General features: G+C 43.8%; 1 protein-coding gene across 2 annotated transcripts in view; it reads right to left on the bottom strand.

The window, feature by feature from the left end:
- Window positions 1-1,092: 1,092 nt before the first annotated feature.
- EVC2 (EvC ciliary complex subunit 2) overlaps window positions 1,093-22,168 on the bottom strand; it is a 270,686-nt gene continuing 249,610 nt past the window's right edge. For both annotated transcript variants that reach the window (XM_040335408.1, XM_040335409.1), the window contains 3 exons: window positions 20,988-21,184; window positions 16,456-16,557; window positions 1,093-2,720 (listed from right to left, as the gene is read on the bottom strand). In XM_040335408.1, coding sequence (XP_040191342.1) covers window positions 2,495-2,720; window positions 16,456-16,557; window positions 20,988-21,184 — 525 coding nt within the window. In that variant the 3' untranslated portion in view covers window positions 1,093-2,494. The remainder of the gene's footprint in view (window positions 2,721-16,455; window positions 16,558-20,987; window positions 21,185-22,168) is intronic.

The raw sequence follows: 22,168 nt of genomic DNA, 5'->3' as shown, positions 1-22,168 counted from the left end.
CTGTAGCAAATTGGATCATGCTCTGCTGGGGTTTTTCACCTTCTTCTGGATCAACTGCGGGTAAAGGATTGTGTATATGGGATTGTATTTTTTTTTTTTTGGGCTGAACTAGATGTACTTGTGTCTTTTTTCAACCTATGTAACTATGATTCTTCAATAAGAAGCATCATTAAACCATGAATACCAATTTATTTGCACCCAATGTGCTCTATTGGTTTAACACTCACCAGACTGCCATGAGCTCTTTAACTAAAAAGAATGTAAGAAATAGCTTGAATGCTGGGTTTCCTTATAGCTCTTCACATATAACCAACAACTTGTCATGGATCCAGAATTACACTCCTCCACTCCACCATGCCACCATAAAAGAACTGGACAGCGTATTACCATTTATTAAAAGATATTTCAAAAACATATACAAGCTGCTTACATAATATGAGGCCCTCCCTGGTACTGAAATTTTCCACCTATTGTAATGTTAGGATCGCCGCCACTCTGCTCAAGCCGGTGTGCTTTTCACTTGCTGATTGCTTAGAACCGGAAGACAGGGTTTTGACTAAATGTACGTTGAGGCGCAATTTTCAGTCACGTCACTTCCGGGTCCCTCCCTTCCGGTTCTAAACAATTGGCAAGTGGAACACGCTAGCTTCAGGACTTTAGCGGAGCGGCGGCGATCCTAACATTACAAAAGTATTGGTTATATGTAAAGAGCTATAGGGAAATCCAGCATTTTACCTTTTTAGTTAAAGCAGTCATGGCAGTCTGGTGAGTGTTATTCCAGTAGAGCACATTGGGTGCAAATGAAATTGGTGGGGATAGTTTAATAACGCTTCATATTGAAGAATCAAGAAACTTTGTTTAAGAAGAGCACAAATTTACTTTTTTTAAGCACATTAGGTTTTCTTGCACTTCATGGATTTGTGCACTTTATTTAGAAGCATATTATATTTGTTTGTTTTAAAATTCATTATGTGTATTTTAGTCCCTATTGCACTATTTACTTGTGTATAGCGCCCCCACACTTCTTTCTCTTTTCATACGTTGGGCACAGCTGGACAGTTCAGGAAAAATTCCGAAGTACCAAACCAAATGTTAAGAGACCATGAAGGGTTTATTTTCTAATAAATCAACAAATAGACAAGCTGCCAGATTTCAGGGGGTTTTATTTGCCCGCTTCATCAGGGCTTACAATTTCTGCCAAGAATCTGGATTGTCCCAGGCTTGTGGGGAATAAAAATGATAAAAAGTAAAATCTCAGTATAAAGAGCAGCAGGATTTTTGTCTTAGCCAGTTGGTCATATATGCTTTTAGATGGATAATTTGAAGAATTAATAATGGTGCATGAATTTTTGGGCTTGTAGCAAAACAACTCTTACAACATCCCACCTCTGTTTTTTTTTACATGTAATATCATGGTTGTGGTGTAGTCCCATTACTTTAATTGGGCAAGCATGACAGGTAGCCCTGTCTTTCCTAATTCCATAGGTGAATGCAAGGAGCAAAATACAGTACCCACAGAATAACAAACTCCATCTTCGACTGAATGAGTAAAGTGAATTCTGACTGGTTGCCATGAGCTAATTGCACTTTTATGGTAAGTTTTGTAGGTTGCAGCACATTAGTTTTGTCTGTGTAGGGCACTGATGGCGAACCTTGGCACCCCAGATGTTTTGGAACTACATTTCCCATGATGCTCAAATACACTGCAGAGTGCATGAGCATCATGGGAAATGTAGTTCCAAAACATCTGGGGTGCCAAGGTTCGCCATCACTAGTGTAGGGGGTGCATGGGAAAACTGAAGTTCCAAACAGCTGTCCTTACACAGAGCCTAGTGGTCCAAATCTTGAGCACACTGCTGTGGAAGTATGCCTAATTTCATAACACTAAAAATAAATAAATGTATAATTAGGCTTTAATAAAGCAGAGAGCAAAGTGCAACAATCACTGGCAACCAATCAGAATTTCATTTTCACTGATGTGACTTCAACAAACTAAATTCTACTGGCTGCCATTGGTTACTCCACTTTGTACACACTCTTTGCATTGATGTATAGAATAATTGAGAATATTTCTGGAACGAGCACACATTATACAGCGAAGATAATGATTCGCTCTACAAAGTGCCGATATATCATAGCTTATATAATTAGGATACATTGAATAAATATATGAAAAATAAAAAATTCATGAAACCCCTTAGGAGTTTTGTACTGAAGTTCTTTGGACACCTATCAGGACCGAATGTGGCGGTCAATAATATTAAAACTATTGTTTGGTTGTATGTAGGGATTTCCACCGGTCCTAGCGTTAATTCAGAGTTCTTTAAGACATTGCCGACTTGGCAATAGACAGGCTGATCTTTAGTTGTCACTCGAGAATTATGAACTTCTTTGACCAGCCTCGCTTGGAAATGTGATTAGGTATTGAAATGATTGGTAGTCTGCTGTCTCCCCAGAAATGTTTCCACCCTTGGCCTGGACCCATGTGGCTTTCCTAAGCTAGAACAGCAGTGGACTTCTTGGAGTTCAGAAAGCTCCTCTTCTTCTTAGGTTTGCTTTGAGGGCTAGGAGAGTCATTAGGAACTCGAAATATATACAAGTTTTCTTCAACACTGGGAATATCTAAGGCTTCCGCACTGGACTGAAGCAGCTTGATAAAACTTCCTGGGTGTGAGAATGAGACTCGCTTCACTGGACGCAACTTCTTCTTCTTCAGGATGCTAAAAGAAATCACACCAAGATTAGTTTCATATAAACAGCAGAGTGATAGAGAAATAAGCTAATCAGTATCCCGTTTCCCCTTTCACTGTCCTGTCAAAGGATGGGGGGACAAGACCTACAAGTGACACTAACCATTTTTTAGGAACCTCACTCCAAGCCTAACCCAACCCCCCTTCCCCCCTCTTACACATCCTAAACCTTCTGCAAGCTACGAAGACACCAACCTGGAGCTTACACAAGGCTTCTAATACACATCATTTACAAAAGCCAGTAACTCTCAATAAAGTTAGCTCGTGCTCAACATAGGTAGAAATAAAAAGATAAGTTATCAATGTTCTGGTAGGTAGGGCAGCCCATCGAAATGAATAGGCTGCCTTAAACGCTTCATGCATAGATGTGAACCAAGCAGTATATTCTTAAACTGCATATTTAAATAGAGGCCAGCCTGCAAAGACAGTCTATTTCTTGAGTTCTCTTTCCCTAACAAGCTCTGATAAGAACATTCTGGAAGAATATGAGCCTTTAACCCTTTTAATGCTAGCCTCTGCCTCCCATTTATCACCACAAGTTTCCAGACCATTTTTGCTATTTTCAGTTTTTCCATTTAGGCCCCTTTCACACTTGTGCAACCTGAAAGTTGTGCGACTTTGCTGAGATTTCTGCCACGACTTTGACAAATTTTTGCCACAACTTGAAGCAATGCTTTTGTAATCTTGAGGTCTATGGACCTCAAGTCGCATAAAAAGTCAGTCCAAAGTAGTGGTACGAAGTCCCAGGACAAGTCACACAAGTGGAAAATGGGCCTGACTGCTTTGAAAGTAAGAACCCCCCCCCCCCCAAACTATATATTTCCTGAAACCACAAGACCTGTAAAGGCCAAGATCACCTTTTGTATAAATTGGCTCATGCAGACAAGAAGCTCCGATTGTATTTTAAACTATGAGCCATTTGAAAAAAAAAATTCAATGCAATTGTCATACTTGTAGGCCATCATTCACCCATAAAGGCTGGCTGAAATATTCCAAGGTTTTTACATTTTTAGGTACTGCATTATTTTAAGAACATGGTCTACAATAAAATGGATACCCTGGCTCCTTGTTTGAAGACAGCTAAAGAGATTATCAATTTAGTTGTGCTCAAAGAAGGCGGCCTAGTGGCCATTTTTTTGAAGCCCTAAGTTAGGAAGTAGGAATGTAAACAATAGGTGTATTTTGACCACACTTCATGGCAGGGTTGCCAACACTCAGTAAATTAGATGACAGTTTGTAAAAATCTGTGATTTTTCAACTGTCCATAAATATCAGGAGCTCATAATTTGTCATGCTGTGTTGACTTTGTGTAAACCAGGCAAATTATGTGTTATGGGTATTGTCACTGTTTCCATATCATGCTTATACTGTTTAAATATTGATTGTCTACGTTTTTAATAGGAGTTCTGTAATTTTTCTGATTGTCAGTAATGCCGCGTTCACGATCATTTATCGGCATGTAAAAAACAAAGTTTTTTAAAAATGTCATTTAAAATGATCGTGTGTGGGCTTCACATCATTTTTCGGGTTCTGAAAAACGACAAAAAAAAAAAATCGAATATGCTGCATTATTTAACAACGTTTTAAACGGTCGTTTTTCGGGTTGTAAAAAATGATCGTGTGTGGGCTTAAACAACGATAAAAACCCGTGCATGCTCAGAAGCAAGTTATGAGACGGGAGCGCTCGTTCTGGTAAAACTACCGTTCATAATGGAGTAAGCACATTCATCACGCTGTAACAGACAGAAAAGCGCAAATTGTCTTTTACTAACACAAAATCAGCTAAAGCAGCCCAAAGGGTGGCGCTGTTTGAATGGAACTTCCCCTTTATAGTGACGTTGTACGTGTTGTACGTCACCGCGCTTTGCTAGAGCATTTCTTTTTAACGATCGTGTGTGGGCAACGCCGTTTTAATGATGAAGTTGGAAAAAACTTTGTTTTTTCTAGAGGCTGAAAACCATTGTTTTTTACAAGCCGAAAAATGATCGTGTGTACACGGCATTAGAGCCTAAAATCCAAGACCATACCATAGGACAACATTAGCAAAAGTTGCCCAAAGGGTGGCGCTAAAGAGCAGAAAAACCACATAGTTTCGTGAATTAAAAAAGTTCTGCCCTCTTTATGCAGAACAAGTTCACGGTCAACGCCCTTTGGACAAAAATTTACGGATTTGTCCGATGGAAGTCCGATTGTGTTTACTAGGCTTTAGACCTACCAAACCTATACAAATGTTATCCAATCAGGCATGCCTTTGTTGGTAGATCTAAAGAAGACCGTACACAGTCAGATTGTATTGTATGTGGTGAAGTTAACAGCTTAAAGTGGAGTTCCATCCAAACGTAGAACTTCCGCTTTAGGGACTCCTGGCCTCTTGACATGCCACATTTGGAGAGGGGAGAAGCGAGGCTTCGGGCGGCCGCATCGCTGGATCGTGGGATAGGTGAGTGTGTGTTCATTAAAAGTCAGCAACTACACTTTTTATAGCTGCTGACTTTTAATAAAAACTGAAACGGCTGGAACTCGACTTTAATTTTGATTGGCTACAGTTTTCCCTTTTGCTCGTTACATTTCAGAGTAATCTTATGTAGAGGGAGTAAAACCACGGCTGTATGGGAATAACACCTATAAACAGACTTCCTTTTTTTTTTTTCTTCCCCCATCCGAAGCTTGGGTATTTTTATACAGCTTGATAGAGTCGCCAAGGGCCGCTGCACACAGCAATCATAGCATGAACAAAATCTTGGAGCTACCTCTACTACTCCATTACCTAAAGCAGCATCCAATTCACAAGTGTTAATGGATGCTGTAGACGAGTCATGTGACAGCGAGGCACAAACTCAGATATGCAATGGAATACATGCACACCATCAAATTATCTGTCTCCACACATTACCGCTCTTCTCTCTGCTATATTTCATGCCACAGGGAGTAGAAATTGATCTGGGGATTGCCTGTCCATGATCCATAATCCTCAGAACATATTTTTTTATTTAAAAGTAAAGAAGAACAAAAAAAACTATCTTTAAAGCATCTATGCACTTAGTCAAAGCTTTCCTTTTAACCTTTGTTTTCTAGTCACAGTGTTTTAATTATTTCATAAGCGCTGGCATTCTGTAGATTTCATTTAGGTTAGAATATACTCAAGACCAGACGTATATACAGCCACTATAAGGAGACCTGTAGTCATTTAAAAAAAAAAAAACTTTCATCATCATTAAAGAATTTAAAATTTTAACATTTTTAGATATAGTTTTATAATCACTTTATGACCGAAAATGTTGCAATTTTATTGAGTGTCCTTTGCTGCTTTTTATGAGTAGCTGTTGGTCACATTGAACAAACTGGTGTTAATTTAAAGCCCAGCTCTAGGAAAATTGAAAACTCTCCCTTGAGGTGGGGCTGTTCATTTAATTCCAGACTGCACAGAAAATAGGATTTTAAGACAGCTTACCTGTAAAATCCTTTTCTTGGAGTACACCACGGGACACAGAGACTAAGGCCCCTTTCATACGGGGCGGATCAGTAATGATCCGCCCCGTGAACCTCCACTTGCTCAGCGGGGATCGCTCCGTTGATCCCCGCTGAGCCGGCGGATGACAGGGCGGTCCCTGCACGGTGTGCAGGGACCGCCCTGTCTTTTCTCCGCTCTCCCCTATGGGGGGATCAGATGAACACTGACCGTCTGTCCTGGTTCACCCGATCCGATCCGCCAGACGCATGTAAAAGTAGGTTTTTCCTCCGTCACACTTTGGCGGATCAGAGCGGGTCAGATGTCAGTGGGCATGTCACTGCTGACATCTGCGGCTCCATAGAGGAGCACGGAGCGCCCGTTCAGGTCCGCCTAAAAAACTGGCAGGCGGACCTGAACGGGCCGCCCGTGTGAAAGAGCCCTTATGCCGAGTACACAGAATCATTTTTCGGCATGTAGAAAAAAACAAAGTTTTTCCAACTTCATCATTAAAACGACGTTGCCCACACACCATCGTTTTTTAAAAATGCTCTAGCAAAGCGCGGTGACGTACAAGTACGACGGCACTATAAAGGGGAAGTTCCATGCGGATGACGCCACCCTTGGGGCTGCTTTAGCTCATTCCGTGTTAGTAAAAGACCATTTGCGCTTTTCTCTCTGTTACAGCGTGATGAATGTGCTTACTCCATTATGAACGGTAGTTTTACCAGAACGAGCGCTCCCGTCTCATAACTTGCTTCTGAGCATGCACGGGTTTTTAACGTCGTTTAACTGCATCCGTGAATCGACGTATCTCCCTCATTTCCATATTTGAATATGAAATCAATGGGAGCGCCCCTTGCGGCCAGCGTAAATATGCGCCCACGATACGCCGGCGTAGGAAAGATAAGTCGGTCGGATGAAGCCTATTTTCAGGCGTATCTTGGTTTCAGAGTCAGGCGCATAGATACGACTGCGCATATTTACACTTACGCGGCGTATCTCGAGATACGTGGGCGGAAGTGCTTTGTGAATCCGGGCCTAAGTATTTACAGACAGCAAAGACCAACAGTGAATAGATTCTATAGGAAGCCAAGTGGGCATTATATATTACCCCCATTACCAGTAACAGATACCAGAATTGTATATTTACTGGCATTAGAGGCAGCCACTATCCTATTTACTATCCAAAACCAGGAACATGCATAGAATAGCAATGAATTTGGCTGTGCATTCCACATTTGCCTTCAGCTTACCATACACTATACAATCTCCATTAGATTTCCCAAAATGGTGTAATATAAGGATATACTTTAACCAGGGCTCAAAATTTCAAGTCCTGAGCTACTAGCCAGGCCTTAAGAGTTACTTGCCATCAGTTGCCCCCAGCCAACCCCTACCCCGCCCTGCCCATAATTCCACCCCTAAACACGCTCTCATAAATAATCTCATGAAATTACACTGTTAAATGTTTTATGCAGAAACAAGTTACAAAAATAAAAATTAACACTTTATCAGTGCAGCCTCATCAGTGTCCATTAATGCAGCCTCGCCAGTGCCCATTAATGCAGCCTCACCAGTGCCCATTAATGCAGCCTCACCAGTGCCCATCAATGCAGCCTGATCAGTGCCCATCAATGCAGCCTGATCAGTGCCCATTAATGCATCTTTACCAGACCCATCAATGCAGCCTCATCAGTGCCCATCAATGCAGCCTCACCAGTGCCCATCAATGCAGCCTCACCAGTGCCCATCAATGCAGCCTCACCAGTGCCCATCAATGCAGCCTCACCAGTGCCCATCAATGCAGCCTCACCAGTGCCCATCAATGCAGCCTCACCAGTGCCCATTAATGCAGCCTGATCAGTGCAGCCTGATCAGGGCCCATCAATGCAGCTTTACCAGAGCCCATCAATGCAGCCTCATCAGTGCAGCCTGATCAGTACCTATCAATGCAGTCTCACCAGTGCCCATCAATGCAGTCTCACCAGTGCCCATCAATGCAGCCTGATCAGTGCCCATCAATGCAACCTGATCAGTGCCCATCAGTGCAGCCTGACCAGTGCCCATCAGTGCAGCCTGACCAGTGCCCATAAATGCAGCTTCACCAGTGCAGCCTCACCAGTGCCCATCAGTGCAGCCTCACCAGTGCCCATAAATGCAGCTTTACCAGTGCCCATCAATGCAGCTTCACCAGTGCAGCCTCACCAGTGCCCGTCAATGCGGCCCGATCATTGCCCGTCAATGCAGCCTCAATGCAATGCAGTGAAATTGGTGGTATAGGTATGATAGGTTGGGGGGGTGGAATTGGAGGCATAAGTATGATTTAGACCTATGCCTCCAATTCTACCCCCACCCAATACATTAAGTCCCCCCCCTCTCAATTCAGCACATCTATGCTCTCAATCCCCCCCCCCTTTTCTCCCAGCACACATCTTGTTCAATGCCTCCAGCTCCAATCCCCTCAAACACAGCACAAAATCGTACTTACCTTTATCCTGCAGCAGTTGGGTCAGGCATCGGTGGACCAAGAGGGTTTGAGCACACCCATTTAGAACTGGCTTGAAGCATATGAACTGCCCCACTCCTTAGACGCTCAGCAGCAGGGAGGTGGAGAGGAGTGGTCACAGGTGGCTCACTATTCCTGTTGAAATGCCCGCGCTGAAGAGGGGGGGGCGGATGTGCGGCAAGGGAGGAGAGAGAGTGGCGGTCCTAGGTGGCTGGGTATTGTAATGCCCATGCTGCGAATGCTGTGGGCGGATGTGCAACAAGGAGGGAGGAATTTGGGCGGTCCCAGGCGGCTGACAAATATTGTAATGCCCACGCTGTGAGTGCGGGGGGTGGGATGTGCGGCAAGGAGGGAGGGAGAGGAACAGTCCCCGGCAGCTAACAATTTTCATTCGCTGTGAGTGCGGGGGGCGGCATGTGCTGCAAGGAGGAAGGGAGAGGGGCGGTCACAGGTGGCTAACTATTGTTATTGTAATGCCCGTGCTGCGATTGCGGGGGGGCGGGATGTGCGGCAAGGAGGGAGGGAGAGGGGCTGTCCCAGGCACTTTACTATTACTATTGCAATGCCCTCGCTGCGAGCCGGTGCGCGGCAGGGGGCATTGACTTTACATTCCTGGCACAGTGCAGCCCTGTATATACTCGCACTCCTCTTAATTCCAATCGCAAAATGCGAGTGGAATTTTGAGGGCTGCTTTAACAAACCATTTATTTACGCTAATCTGGTTGGCCTTTGCACTACATAGTTGATGGTAGATCTAAAGGTGATTTGATTAGTGGATGATCGGCTTAAGGTCTCACATTTTCCTGAGATGGCATCTATTTAGATATATTAAACTATCAGGTTTGCAAGGTTCACAATTGCCACTGTTGGAGGGGGGGGTCCGGCAGCGAGGTTGCTAGGTTGCTGGCGCATGGCTCTGGGCTGAATGTGTCTCTCATATACAGCCCAGAGCCTGCACTGACTGCACCCTCCCTCCTCCCTCACACAGTTGAAAATGGAGAGAACTAGTCTGCTCCTTCTCCTCCCTTTGATCATTCAGCTGATAAGAGGATAGATGTAGCCAAATACAGGGCAATCTTAGAAGAAAACCTGTTATGCCCTGTACACACGATCGGATATCTGATGGAATCTAATCCGATGGATTTTTTCATCGGATATCCGATGAAGCTGACTTTCATCAGTCTTGCCTACACACCATCGGTCAAAAATCCGACAGTGTCCAAGGCGGTGACATAAAACACTACGACGTGCTGAGAAAAATGAAGTTCAATGCTTCCGAGCATGCGTCGACTTGATTCTGAGCATGTGTGTTTTTTTGACCGATGGACTTCCACACAGACGATCGTTTTTTTCTATCATTTTTTTATCCATAGGAAAATGTTAAAACATGTTCTATTTTTTTTTCACAGATGGAAAACAAACCGATGGAGCCCACACACGATCGGTTTGCCTGATGAAAACGGCCCATCGGTCCGTTTTCATCAGACAAACTGATCGTGTGTACAGGGCTTAAGAGTCTGCAAAAAAAATGAGACGGGTGGAGGTTCACTTTCCAGCAGGACTACGACCCTAAACATACAGCCAGAGCTACAATGGAATGGTTTGGATCAGGGATATGCAATTAGCGGACCTCCTGCAGGTGGAACACAAAAGTCCCATGAGGCATAGCAAGACTGACAGCCACAAGCATGACACCTAGAGGCAGAGACATGATGGAACTTGTAGTTTTGCAACAGCTGGAGGTCCGCTAATTGCATATCCCTGGTTTAGATCAAAGCATATTTATGTGTTAGAATGGCCCAGTCAAAGTACAGACCTAAGTCCAATTGAAAATCTGTGGCAAGACTTGAAAATTGCTGTTCACAGATGCTCTGCATCCAATCTGACAGAGCTTGAGATATTTTGCAAAAAAGAATGGGCAAAAATGTCACTCTCTAGATGTGCAAAGCTGGTAGAGACATCCCCAAAAAGACTTGCAGCTGTAATTGCAGCAAAAGGAGGTTCTACAAAGAATTCACTCAGGGGGAGCTAAATAGAAATGCACGGCACACTTTTCAAAAATATATTTGTAAAAAATGTTGAAAAGCTTTTATCATTTTCTTTCCACTTCACAATTATGTGCCACTTTGTGTTGGTCTATAACATAAAATCCCAATAAAATTTATTTACGTTTTTGTTTGTAACATGACAAAATGTGGACAATTTCAAGGGGTGTGAATACTTTTTCAAGGCACTGTAGGTGGTATTGATGAGCACTGATAGGCGGCACTAATGGGGCTGCACTGATAATCAGTGCCCTGATTATAAATGTAAAAAATCTATTGACAGAGACACAATCAGACATAGGAGGAAAGTTTACATGTGATCAGCTGATCCACTGTGATTGGCCCCTTAAGGTGGTCAGCTGTGTCTGAAGGACACAGCAGTCACAGAGCACGCTGGGTGCTTGCTGACAGGAGTTTTACGGGAACCCGGGTGCTGGGAGAATATCCATTGACGCCCTCCCAGAACTGGAAGCCTGAGGCTCGAATGGAAGGGGAGGTCAGGGGGGACCTTCATGGTTTCTTGCACTGGGGCCCTGAAGGTTCGTTCTAGTTACGCCTCTTCGTAGTAGAATATGGTTAAAGGGTTGGGAGCACAAGTGGAAGACGTTCGGGGGTGCAAGAAAGCGCACGCAACAGATGAAAAGTCACAGACAGCGAACACATGAACAGGCAGGAGAGGAATATACCGTATTTGCCGGCGTATAAGACAACTGGGCGTATAAGACGACCCCCTAATTTTCCAGCTAAAATGTTGGTTTTGGGATATACTCGCCGTATAAGACTACCCCCTTCCTACTAGTCATGCCTCGCCTCACGGTGCCACCATTACATGCCAGACTGTGCCACTACATGCCTCACTATGCCCCATTACATGCCAGACTCACTGTGCCCCATTACATGCCAGACTCACTGTGCCACTACATGCCTCACTGTGCCCCATTACATGCCAGACTCACTGTGCCCCATTACATGCCAGACTCACTGTACCCCATTACATGCCAGACTCACTGTGCCCCATTACATGCCAGATTCGCTGTTCCCTTATGACATGCCTGACTGTGTCTTGACGATCCCTTACCTTATCCTAAGACATGCAGAATCGCGGCCTTCCATTTTTCAAAAGCCGTGCCTCCTACTTCTTCTGTTCCGTGATAGGCGGAACACTCAGCTTCCCAGGAGGTACTGTGTTCAGTGTTCGCCTATCACGGAGGCCCTCTCGTTCGAGGACGAGAGCGCTTCCGTGATAGGCGAACACTGAACACAGTGCCTCCTGGGAAGCTGAGTGTTCCGCCTATCACGGAACAGAAGAAGTAGGAGGCGCGGCTTTGAAAAATGGACAGCCGCAATTCTGCATGTCTTAGGATAAGGTAAGGGATGTTAGGTTACCGGCGTATAAGATGACTGCATGTCTTAGGATAAGGTAAGGGATGTTAGGTTACCGGCGTATAATCTTAAGAAGATTTTAAGGGGTTAAAAAGTCGTCTTATACGCCGGAAAATACGGTACTTCACTATTTAAGAAAAATAAATGAAAACCCCCTCCCCCGCCTACGAAAAAAAAATCACTCTTAAGCATTTATACGCTTCCCAAATTCCTGGTAGACTTCTAATAGCCTTATGAACGACTTTGCCCCATGTATGATAGTATAGGTGTTCACAATATTAATGGCAGTCATTATCCTAGAGGCAAGGCCATGCATAAAGCAAAACGTGGTAGCCATTTATTCAAATCATCAATATAGCAGTATGGCATGAAATATTGAGCTTGGCACAAAAATAAAAAATGGTGTGCAGTTAAAGTGCCCAGACAAAGAATTTCATTACAAATACATTTGGCTGAGCTGGGAACTTATTAAATCTTTTAATAGCGAATTCTGCTGTGAACCTGACAAGAATGAACTAGAGGAAAATGCTAATAAGCGAAAATACAAAAACAGTAGAAATCAAGGACAAACAAATATTTATAACTTTGAATCGAACACAATGGGGAGTTTGAAGAGGCTTTTATACATTGGAATTAATGGCATTGTAATAGATTCAGTTTACTCAGGGGAGGTCAAGACGGCTGACCCCACTAGAGCTGCTGGATGCCTCCACATTTGCTGAGAGCTAGCGCAGCGTTAGATTTAGAAGGTGGAAGGTGCACCTGTGAATAGTACATTTGCAGTTTTTTTTTGCATATGCACATCAATTTATCTTCTTTGTGGCACAATGAACAAAGCCTGAACTCGATTCCTGATCTGAGCGATCTACAGCAGACTAGGAAATACAGCAAGCATACAAATGTGTGCTCATCTTGATTCACCCGTGTATGATGAGACTCACCAAACAAATATCAATTGTTAATCAATTTTCTCATCTCTATTATACACATCTCCAGAATTCTGCTCTCAAAGCCAATGCCTTTTAATTGTTATAAATGTTAGCGCAACAATATTTCATGAATTAAAAAATAACAAAAAACAGTAAAGTTAGCCCAATTGTTTTGTATAATGTGAAAGATGATGTTACGCCGAGTAAATAGACACCCAACATGTCACGCTTTAAAATTGCGCATCCTCGTGGACTGTCGCCAAACGTTCAATACTTAAAATTTTTGGTAGGCAACGCTTTAAGAATTTTTACAGAATTACAGAGGAGGTCTAGTGCTAGAATTGTTGCTCTCGCTCTAATGCACGAGGCGATACCTCACATGTGATTTGAACCGAGTTTACATATGTGGGCGGGACTTACGTGTGCGTTCGCTTCTGTACGTGAGAACACAGGGACAGGGCCAATTACATATTTTTTTTATTGTTTATTTTATTGTACGTTTTTTATTTTGACATTTTCTTTAAAAAAAAAATAATAATAATTATCATGACTTTTATTCCTATTACAAGTTATGTAAACATCCCTTGTAATAGGAATGGTGTGTGACAGGTCCTCTTAATGGGGAGATGTGGGGTCTATTGGACTCCACATCTCTTCTCCAAGCTGGAAAGCATCAGATAAAAAAAAAAAAAAAAGGAATTAATTAATCTGATGCTTTTTGGCCAAGATCGCCTTTGTTGACATCTGCGGCCCGGACGTGACGTCATACCGTCGCACCCGAGCCTCCGGCGGTCATAGAGATGACTGAAATCTCTATGCTCTTCACCTGACGGAGGCCCATTTTCTTTCTCCGGGTCCCCGATGGCACAGGAGAGCCCAGAGAAGCACCGGAGGGCGGCGGGGGTTGTCCCCTCCCGTCGCCTGTAAGAATGATGAAACGGCTGAGCTGGCGCTATGATCATTCTTATGGTGCACAGAATCGCCGGCAGAAAAGAATGATATCTGATATCTTGTATAATGTCTCCAGCCTATAACCATTTCTTGTATCATGTCCTCAGTCTCTAACCATCTCTTGTATAATGTCTGCAATCTCTTAAACACACTTCTAATAGTATTAGCAACATTTCCATGCGGTGCACCTCTAGCAGACATGATACAGGAGAGAGTCAGAGAAGGCAGACATAGTACTGGAGATGGTCAGAGACTGCAGACATGATACAAGAGATCAGTGCTGCCTCACCAATGACAGTTTTTTACAAATATTTATATTTGACTTCTTAATTAATATCACCAATTTAGATTTATATGAATTTATTTGTGGCCATTATTGGCACCTTTAGTTCAAGAAAGGTGAAGAAAAATGCAGTCTCCGACCATCTCTTGTATCATGTCCCCAGTCTCTGACCATCTCTTGTATCATGTCCCCAGTCTCTAACCATCACTTGTATCATGTCCCCAGTCTTTGACCATCTCTTGTATCATGTCCCCAGTCTCTAACCATCTCTTGTATCATGTCCGCAGTCTCTAACCATCTCTTGTATCATGTACTCAGTCTCTAACCATTTCTTGTATCATGTCCCCAGTCTCTAACCATCTCTTGTATCATGTCCCTAGTCTCCAACCATCTCTTGTATCATGTCTGCAATCTCTTAAACATCGCTGCTAATATTATTGCCTAAATTGCCATTCGGTGCACCTCTAGCAGACGTGATACAGGAGACGGTCAGAGACTACAGACAGTACAGAAGATGGTTAAAGACTGCAGACATGATACAAGAGATCAATGCTGTCTCACCAGTGTCCATCAAATGCAGCTTCACCAGTGCTTGTCAGATGCAGCCTACCAGTCAGATGCAGCAGCCTGACTGTGCCCATCAGATGCAGCAGTCTGCCTGTGCCCTTCATGCAGCCTCACCAGTGTCTGTGCCCATCAGATGCAGCAGCCTGCCTATGCCTGTAATGCAGCCTCACCGGTGCCTGTGCCCATCAGATGCAGCAACCTGCCTGTGCCCATCATGTACATTCTACCAGTGCCCATGAAATGCAGCCTGCCAGTGCCCATCATGTACATTCTACCAGTGCACATGAAATGCAGCCTGCCAGTGCCCATCATGTACATTCTACCAGTGCACATGAAATGCAGCCTGCCAGTGCCCATCGTGTATATTCTACCAGTGCCCATAAAATGCAGCCTGCCAGTGCCCATCTTGTATATTCTACCAGTACCCATGAAATGCAGCCTGCCAGTGCTCATCATGTACATTCTACCAGTGCCTATAAAATGCAGCCTGCCAGCGCCCATCATGTACATTCTACCAGTGCCCATGAAATGCAGCCTGCCAGTGCCCATCATGTACATTTTACCAGTGCCCATAAAATTCAGCCTGCCAGTGCCCATCATGTACATTCTACCAGTGCCCATTAAATGAAACCTACCAGTGGCCATCATGTACATTCTACCAGTGCCCATCATGTACAGCCTACCAGTGATCAGGAGATACAACCTCCCCAGTGCCTGGTAGCGCAATCTCACGCTGTGTGGCAGAGATCTGAATTGCCGCGCAGCTGCTATAACGATGTCCCGCCTCCTATGACACATGGCACAATGATTCCTAGCATTGGATCAGTGTGCCGTCCATCACAAGAGACGATCTAGGAGGCGGGACAGTGATTCAGATCTCTGACACACAGCATGAGATCGCGCTACCAGGCACTGGGGAGGCTGTATCTCATGACACTAATAAGGAGAGCAGGAGAGGGGGGCTCTTACAGGGGCGTGCCGGGATGATACATGTGCGGCACCCGGCCCTTCTCCGGCTCCATTATTTTTCCTTTCGGTTGCCTCCGAAAACACAATTTTCGGCGGATATGTTTCGGCGGCCAAAATTTTGGTGCTTCACTATTTTTAATCCAGTGTTTATTTATAGCTTGTTTTGAGTTTATGAGAAACACTAGTGTGCATGGAGCCTGAATTTGGAACAGCAAGGCTATAAGAAAGCAATGTCACCATATTTCCCTATATATTCCAAGACGCATACAGTAAATACTGAGAAAACATGGACCGCGGCACGTATATAAACAGATAACAATTCTTGTCATGTGGAGAAATCAATTCTTCTTTAGAAAATTGCTGGCGAGATTTTACAATGCACTGTGTTTACTTCAGATCTCCAATGTTGTTGTCTGAAAGACAGACACTGCTTGCAGGCAAAATCTTTCATTGACAAGGAAAATAGCCGGCTATTACCTGAAATCTGCAGCTAGTAAAAAGCAGGCAAATGATTACAGCAAAGTGCACAGATGTATCATTATAAAGCCATACAACACGTGAAGCACCACTGTCGCCCGTGACACGCGGCTGGTGACGACAATCCACCGTATTCCTACTCACCTTCTTTTCTTTCTTAGGGGAAATGTGTTTTTCTCCTCGTCTTGGCTGGCCAGACTTTCCCTGATCTGCTTCTCCATAGCCACCCACAGATCCTGATGTTTCCTGCAGTATACAGAAAAATAGCATTACCGAGTGGAAGGATGTAATTGTGCAATTACACACCCAACTAGCTGCTTAATTTTTCTTACAACATGTATCAAATCTACAATGATTCAGCAAAACAAATTAAACTAAAATCGATTATAACGGCTTACTGATATGTAGTGATGGCCCCGCTGGGTTGCTACGTGTTATAGCATCCACAAATTTCACCCTGCTCCCAGATCACACACTTACTTGATAGCCCTTTGTAGGCCAGGGTCTGCAGTACCGCTTTTATGGTAGCAACCGATTTGATAGAGAAGAATAAATGTAGATGGACTACTGATCCCAGCAAGTCCGATTGCAAATCCTGCCCACCCTCCTGGCTGCAGCAACTTGAAATAAACTCCCATAGTCTTTCCCTCTGGCTCTACATCCAGCCCCCCCTGGCATGTCTCTTCTAAAGCTTTCCACTGTGCTTCCACTCACCGACACCTGTCCTGGATCCTTCCTGAATGACTTTACTCCGGATGTGCTGACCAACTGTCTCCTCCAGCTCCTGTTCCAGGACACCTCTCCATGACCATGTAAGGAGAGGCTCCCTCCCAACTCCCGAGCTCCTCCGCCTGAGGTACACCCCCCACCAGAAAGGGGGCTCCAGTTCACCCAGTCGATAACTCCTCCCCCAGCAGGCTGACCATGGGTATATATAGGAGGCCTGCCCCCTGCCAATCCTAGTTAAGGATTAGTCAGGGCTCCCACATGCTACCCATGTCAGTCCAGCTCTCTGCCCTTCCCGTTTTCCAGAACCTTCTCCTTGGAAACAGAGGAGACGCTCATTAGCTGAAGTACATGTCAGTCACCTACTGCTACACTAAACCACTTCCCTGCCCCCAGATAAAAATAAACAGGCCTAGCTCACAGCATAGGCCTGCTTAAATTTACCTGCGCTGGCAGCTTACACAAAAACGCACACTAGCACCTACCTACGGTAGAGGGTGCTACAAATATAAACACATGCAGTACCAGTATTATACAAAATGCATACACTATATTGTCAAAAGTATTGACACCTGCCTTTACACACACTAATAGCCAGATTCAGAGAGAGTTACGCCGAAGTATCAGTAGATACGCTGTCGTAACTCTGAATCTGCGCCGCCGTAAATTTAAGTGTATTCTCAAATTGAGATACACTTAAATCTAGCTAAGATACGACCGCCGGCGCCGTCGTATCTTAGCTGTCTATTTAGGCCGGCCGCTAGGGGCGTGTACGCTGATTTACGCCTAGAATGCGTAAATCAGCGAGATACGCCTATTCACGAATGTACGCTTGCCTGTCGCAGTAAAGATACACTGTTTACGTAAGGCCTAAAGATATTCACCCAAAAAGATGGCGCAGCCAATGTTAAATATGGACGTCGGAACCGCGTTGAATTTTAACATTTTTAAGTCGTCCGTGAATGGGGCTGGGCGTAATTTACATTCACGTCGAAACCAATAAGTCTTTGCAGCGTAATTTGGAGCATGCGCACTGGGATATGTCCACGGACGGCGCATGCGCCGTTCGTTAAAAACGTCAATCACGTTGGGTCACGATTCATTAGCATAAAACACGCCACCTCTTCACAATTTGAATTAGGTGCGCTTAGGCCGGCACATTTACGCTACGCCGCCGTAACTTAGGACGCAAGTGCTTTGTGAATACAGCACTTGCCTCTCTAACTTACGGCGGTGTAGCGTATATGAGATACGCTACGCCTGCCTAACGTTAGGCACGGATACCTGAATCCAGCTAATAGACTTTAATGGCATCCCAGCCCTAGTCTGTAGGGTTTAATATTGAGTTGGCCCACCCTTTGCAGCTATAACAGCTTTAACTCTCCTGGGAAGGCTGTCTACAAGGTTTAGGAGTGTGTCTATAAAAATTTTTGACCATTTTTCCAAATGTAAATGCTACACTTAGGTAGTTGCACCAGTGGCCCCCTAACAAGCCCTCCAACTGCTCGTGCAGTTCAGTGTAAATTCTAAAGTAATTTGTTAACAGAGGTTATTGCAGAAGAAACACAGGGCCTGATAAAATATGCATGGCATATATATTGCATGGTGACAGAGCACACCCAGCACATTGTCACTGTTCAAGGAGTGATACGGCGAGATAAAAGCTGTATAGCTATAAGAAGCGATCAGCGGAGGAAGCAAAGAATGCAGGCAGCAGAGTAGCAGAAAGTTACCCACTACCTATGGCGAGTGTCTCATCAGTGGAAACCTGCGAGTTACCTCCTCCCTTCTCCCCTCTGATCAACCATGCAAAGGGAGGAGGCAGCTCAATCTCCCTCTGGCAAGCATCTGTACATGCGCTTATCAGATGGAGTCAGTCTGATATGCATATCTGTGCCTGATCAGACCAGGCAGAGGTCTTCCAATCAAAACCTACGCCATATTGGGTGAGATGAGCCACAACAATATTGTGAGATCTTACAAATTCTTGCAGATAAGGTACGAGGTATCTCTAAAGGCACTGATGATGTTGCCTTCCCAGGGGCTATCAGTGCAGCCAGGACTACGTCATCAGTGCCTTCAGGTAAACTAGGAAGTGGAAGTAAAAAAAGACACAAAAAAAAAATATATAAAGTTTTAGCTGATTTCAGACATCCATGCTGATGTGAATTTTAGTAAAATAGAGGAAAGGTCCGCTTTAAATATGTTAAATGCACATATAACCTTATAAGAAGATAATTGTTAAAATGAATGGCCAGGGCAGGAGTCTCCAAACTTTCTAAACAAGTGCCAGTTTACTGTCCTTCAGTTTTTTAGTGGGCCGAGCTGTGGCCAGCAGGAATATAATTTTTTTCTGGCATCAGTGGGAGTAAACAGTGCCCATCTTTGGTATTTCGGTGAGTAATAGTGCCCAATTGTTGGTGTCAGTGGGAACAATAGCAGCCCATTGTTGTCAGTGGCAGGAATTATGCCCAATTGTTGGTGTCAGTGGGCATATTAGTGTTTAATATCAGTGGGATGAATAGTAACCCAAGGGCCGGATAAAAGCAAGCAAAGGGCCACGTCTGACCTTCGAGCCACAGTCAAGAAAATCTTGGTCTAGGGCAGCCAGGTGCAGTCCTTTGGGGCATTATCCCTCCCCCACTGTCATCAACAGTGAGGCATGGTTCTTGCCACTGACACCAACAATGGGGGTACCAGACCTCTCACTGACACCAATAATGGGGCACTATTACTACCCCAATACTAAAAACAGGGCATTGGTTATTCCCACTGATGCCAGAACATTTTCTTCTCCCACTGGCCACAGTCGGGAACCTATAAAGTCTGAAGGACAGTAAACTGGTCCTTTGTTTAGAAAGTTTGGTCTAGAGTACAGTTTTTCAACCTTTTTCAATGAAGGAATTTTTTAAAATAAGGCACCCCATTTTAAAATGTAAAAAAAAAAGTTGTATGTATTGCAGCAGCATCAACACATTACACCCAACATTAGAGGTGGTTTCTTTTAACAATGCAAATATACCTTTGCTCGCTGGAACTGAATAGCATACCAGCATTTCTCTACTGTGACACCAGTGGGGTAAACAAAGACTGCAGGTGCCTGACGTGCTTCTGTGACGTCATCAGTTGTTAGGACACCAGTGGTCGTTCTGCATGGTGCCCAAGATTGTAAAGCTGGATAATAAAATCTTGTGGCTTTGTGTAACAAAAAAAAGAAGGTTTGAGCCACCTGCCAGCATTTTGAATTTTTTTTGGGCAATTTTTAGGCTCTGGTGGGTTTGCATTTCGTATATTTGGTGAAGGTAAGACACATAGGCTGATATTTTGACACTGCTTATTATCAGCATCCGGATTTGTTTATTTTTTACAAGGACACCCTATTCATATATTTATATATCAAACTGTCACATTATAATTTATGCATCTTCTTTACCCTTCATAGAGACTTTACACGTATTGTACTTATTAATTTATATCGCTGCATTTTTATTTTTAGATTTCTTTTTATATGGGGCAATTTTTAGGCTTTTTTTAATAGCAGCCCTGAAGAACCTAAACAGCACCTTGGTTGAAGAAGGTTGGTCTGGGGATGTAACCCAAAACACAGAAATTACACTTGGGATTTTTTTCAGCTACCATGGGCCCTTATTTTCTTTTATCAGCCCATCATATCATGGAACTTTCTTATTTGTCTGAACATAGCACATGTAGAGAGCAGGTAAGGCACTTCAATAACATTCAGTAATCCCAGGTGAATCCTTCACTGCTAAAAGGGTAATTCAAAGTTAATGTCCAGAGGAAAAAGCGGGCGAACAATTATCGTTTCTCGTTAGGAATCCTGTAGAGTGTTGACATTGTGTTATCAGCCCAAGGATAGATTTTTTTTTTTTCACCCCTGAAACAATACAATGCAATTGGATTTTTGCTAGCAGAAACTGACAGGCGCTTACCTCTTCCTCCAGCTGTCAGCTCCATCCTCAATGCTGCCAGTTTCTGGAACTCGGTCTGAATATTTATGGCCCAGTGAATGGAGCAGGGAAGAGATTTCACTCTCTGAGCTCGCAGGAAGCAATAGGCTGAGTACTCGCTGCAACATGCCCTCTGGTACCAGGGATCGTTTAGTCAGATAAGCTGCCAATCGGGTGCCCTAGAGGGAATTAATGGCACCACGTCAGGCAGTCACTGTCAGACAAAATTAATCGTCACTTATTTGCCACCCTGATAGCAGTGAATAACAAGTGTTAGTAAAATAAATAACTGGGTGAAGTCTTTAAAAGGCTTTAGTTCAGAAAAGTGTAATATTAAATTGAAGAAGAACTACAGAAAGAGCTATTATAGTCTAATATGGCCATACAACAGGTCAATTTCTATGCTTGTGAAAAAAAAAGGCATAAAAAATTTAAGTAAACCCAAAATCTATTTTTCAGTAGGCCTGGTATAATGTCTAATGCCCCGTACACACGATCGGATTTTCCATCGGAAAAACCTTGGATGGTTTTTACAACGTAATTCCGCTCAAGCTTGGCTTGCACACACACGGTCACACAAAAGTTCTCTGAACTTTAGTCCGTCAAGAACGCGGTGACGTACAACACGACGAGCCGAGGAAATGAAGTTCAATGCTTCTAAGAATGCGTCGGAATTTTGCACATCGGAATTGCTACAGACGATCGGATTTAATTTGAGAACCAGCTCTCAATCTTTTGTTGGCGGGAATTCCGACAGCAAAAGTCCGATGGAGCATACACGCGGTCGGACTTTTTCTGTTGGATTTTCCGATCGTGTGTAAGGGGCATTGCAGTGCAGTTATCTTAAACAAATATTCTTTCCTGCATCTGTTGCAAATGTAGCCAGGTGCTGAGCTACAGCAATATGGAGGAGGAGACATTACCTTTTATTTCTCTCTCCCTCTACTGAGATACTGATGTTACGCTGCACCATTCTCCTCCAGCCGGGAGGAGGAAATCTAAAGCCAAGCAAGCCCCCCCACCCTTCAGGCACATTTTCAAAAGGCTGGAGGAGATCAGCAGGGCTGAATGACATGCAATAAAGGATAAAAAGTACTGAACTGTTAATGCTTTAACATACTAAATATCATCACGTGTATAGCACACAATGCCATATAATGCAC

This window comes from Rana temporaria, chromosome 1, assembly GCF_905171775.1.
Source record: "Rana temporaria chromosome 1, aRanTem1.1, whole genome shotgun sequence".
Lineage (NCBI taxonomy): Eukaryota > Metazoa > Chordata > Amphibia > Anura > Ranidae > Rana > Rana temporaria.
The sequence above is the reverse complement of the archived record's forward strand: the minus strand, read 5'-3'. Positions and strand labels throughout refer to the sequence as shown.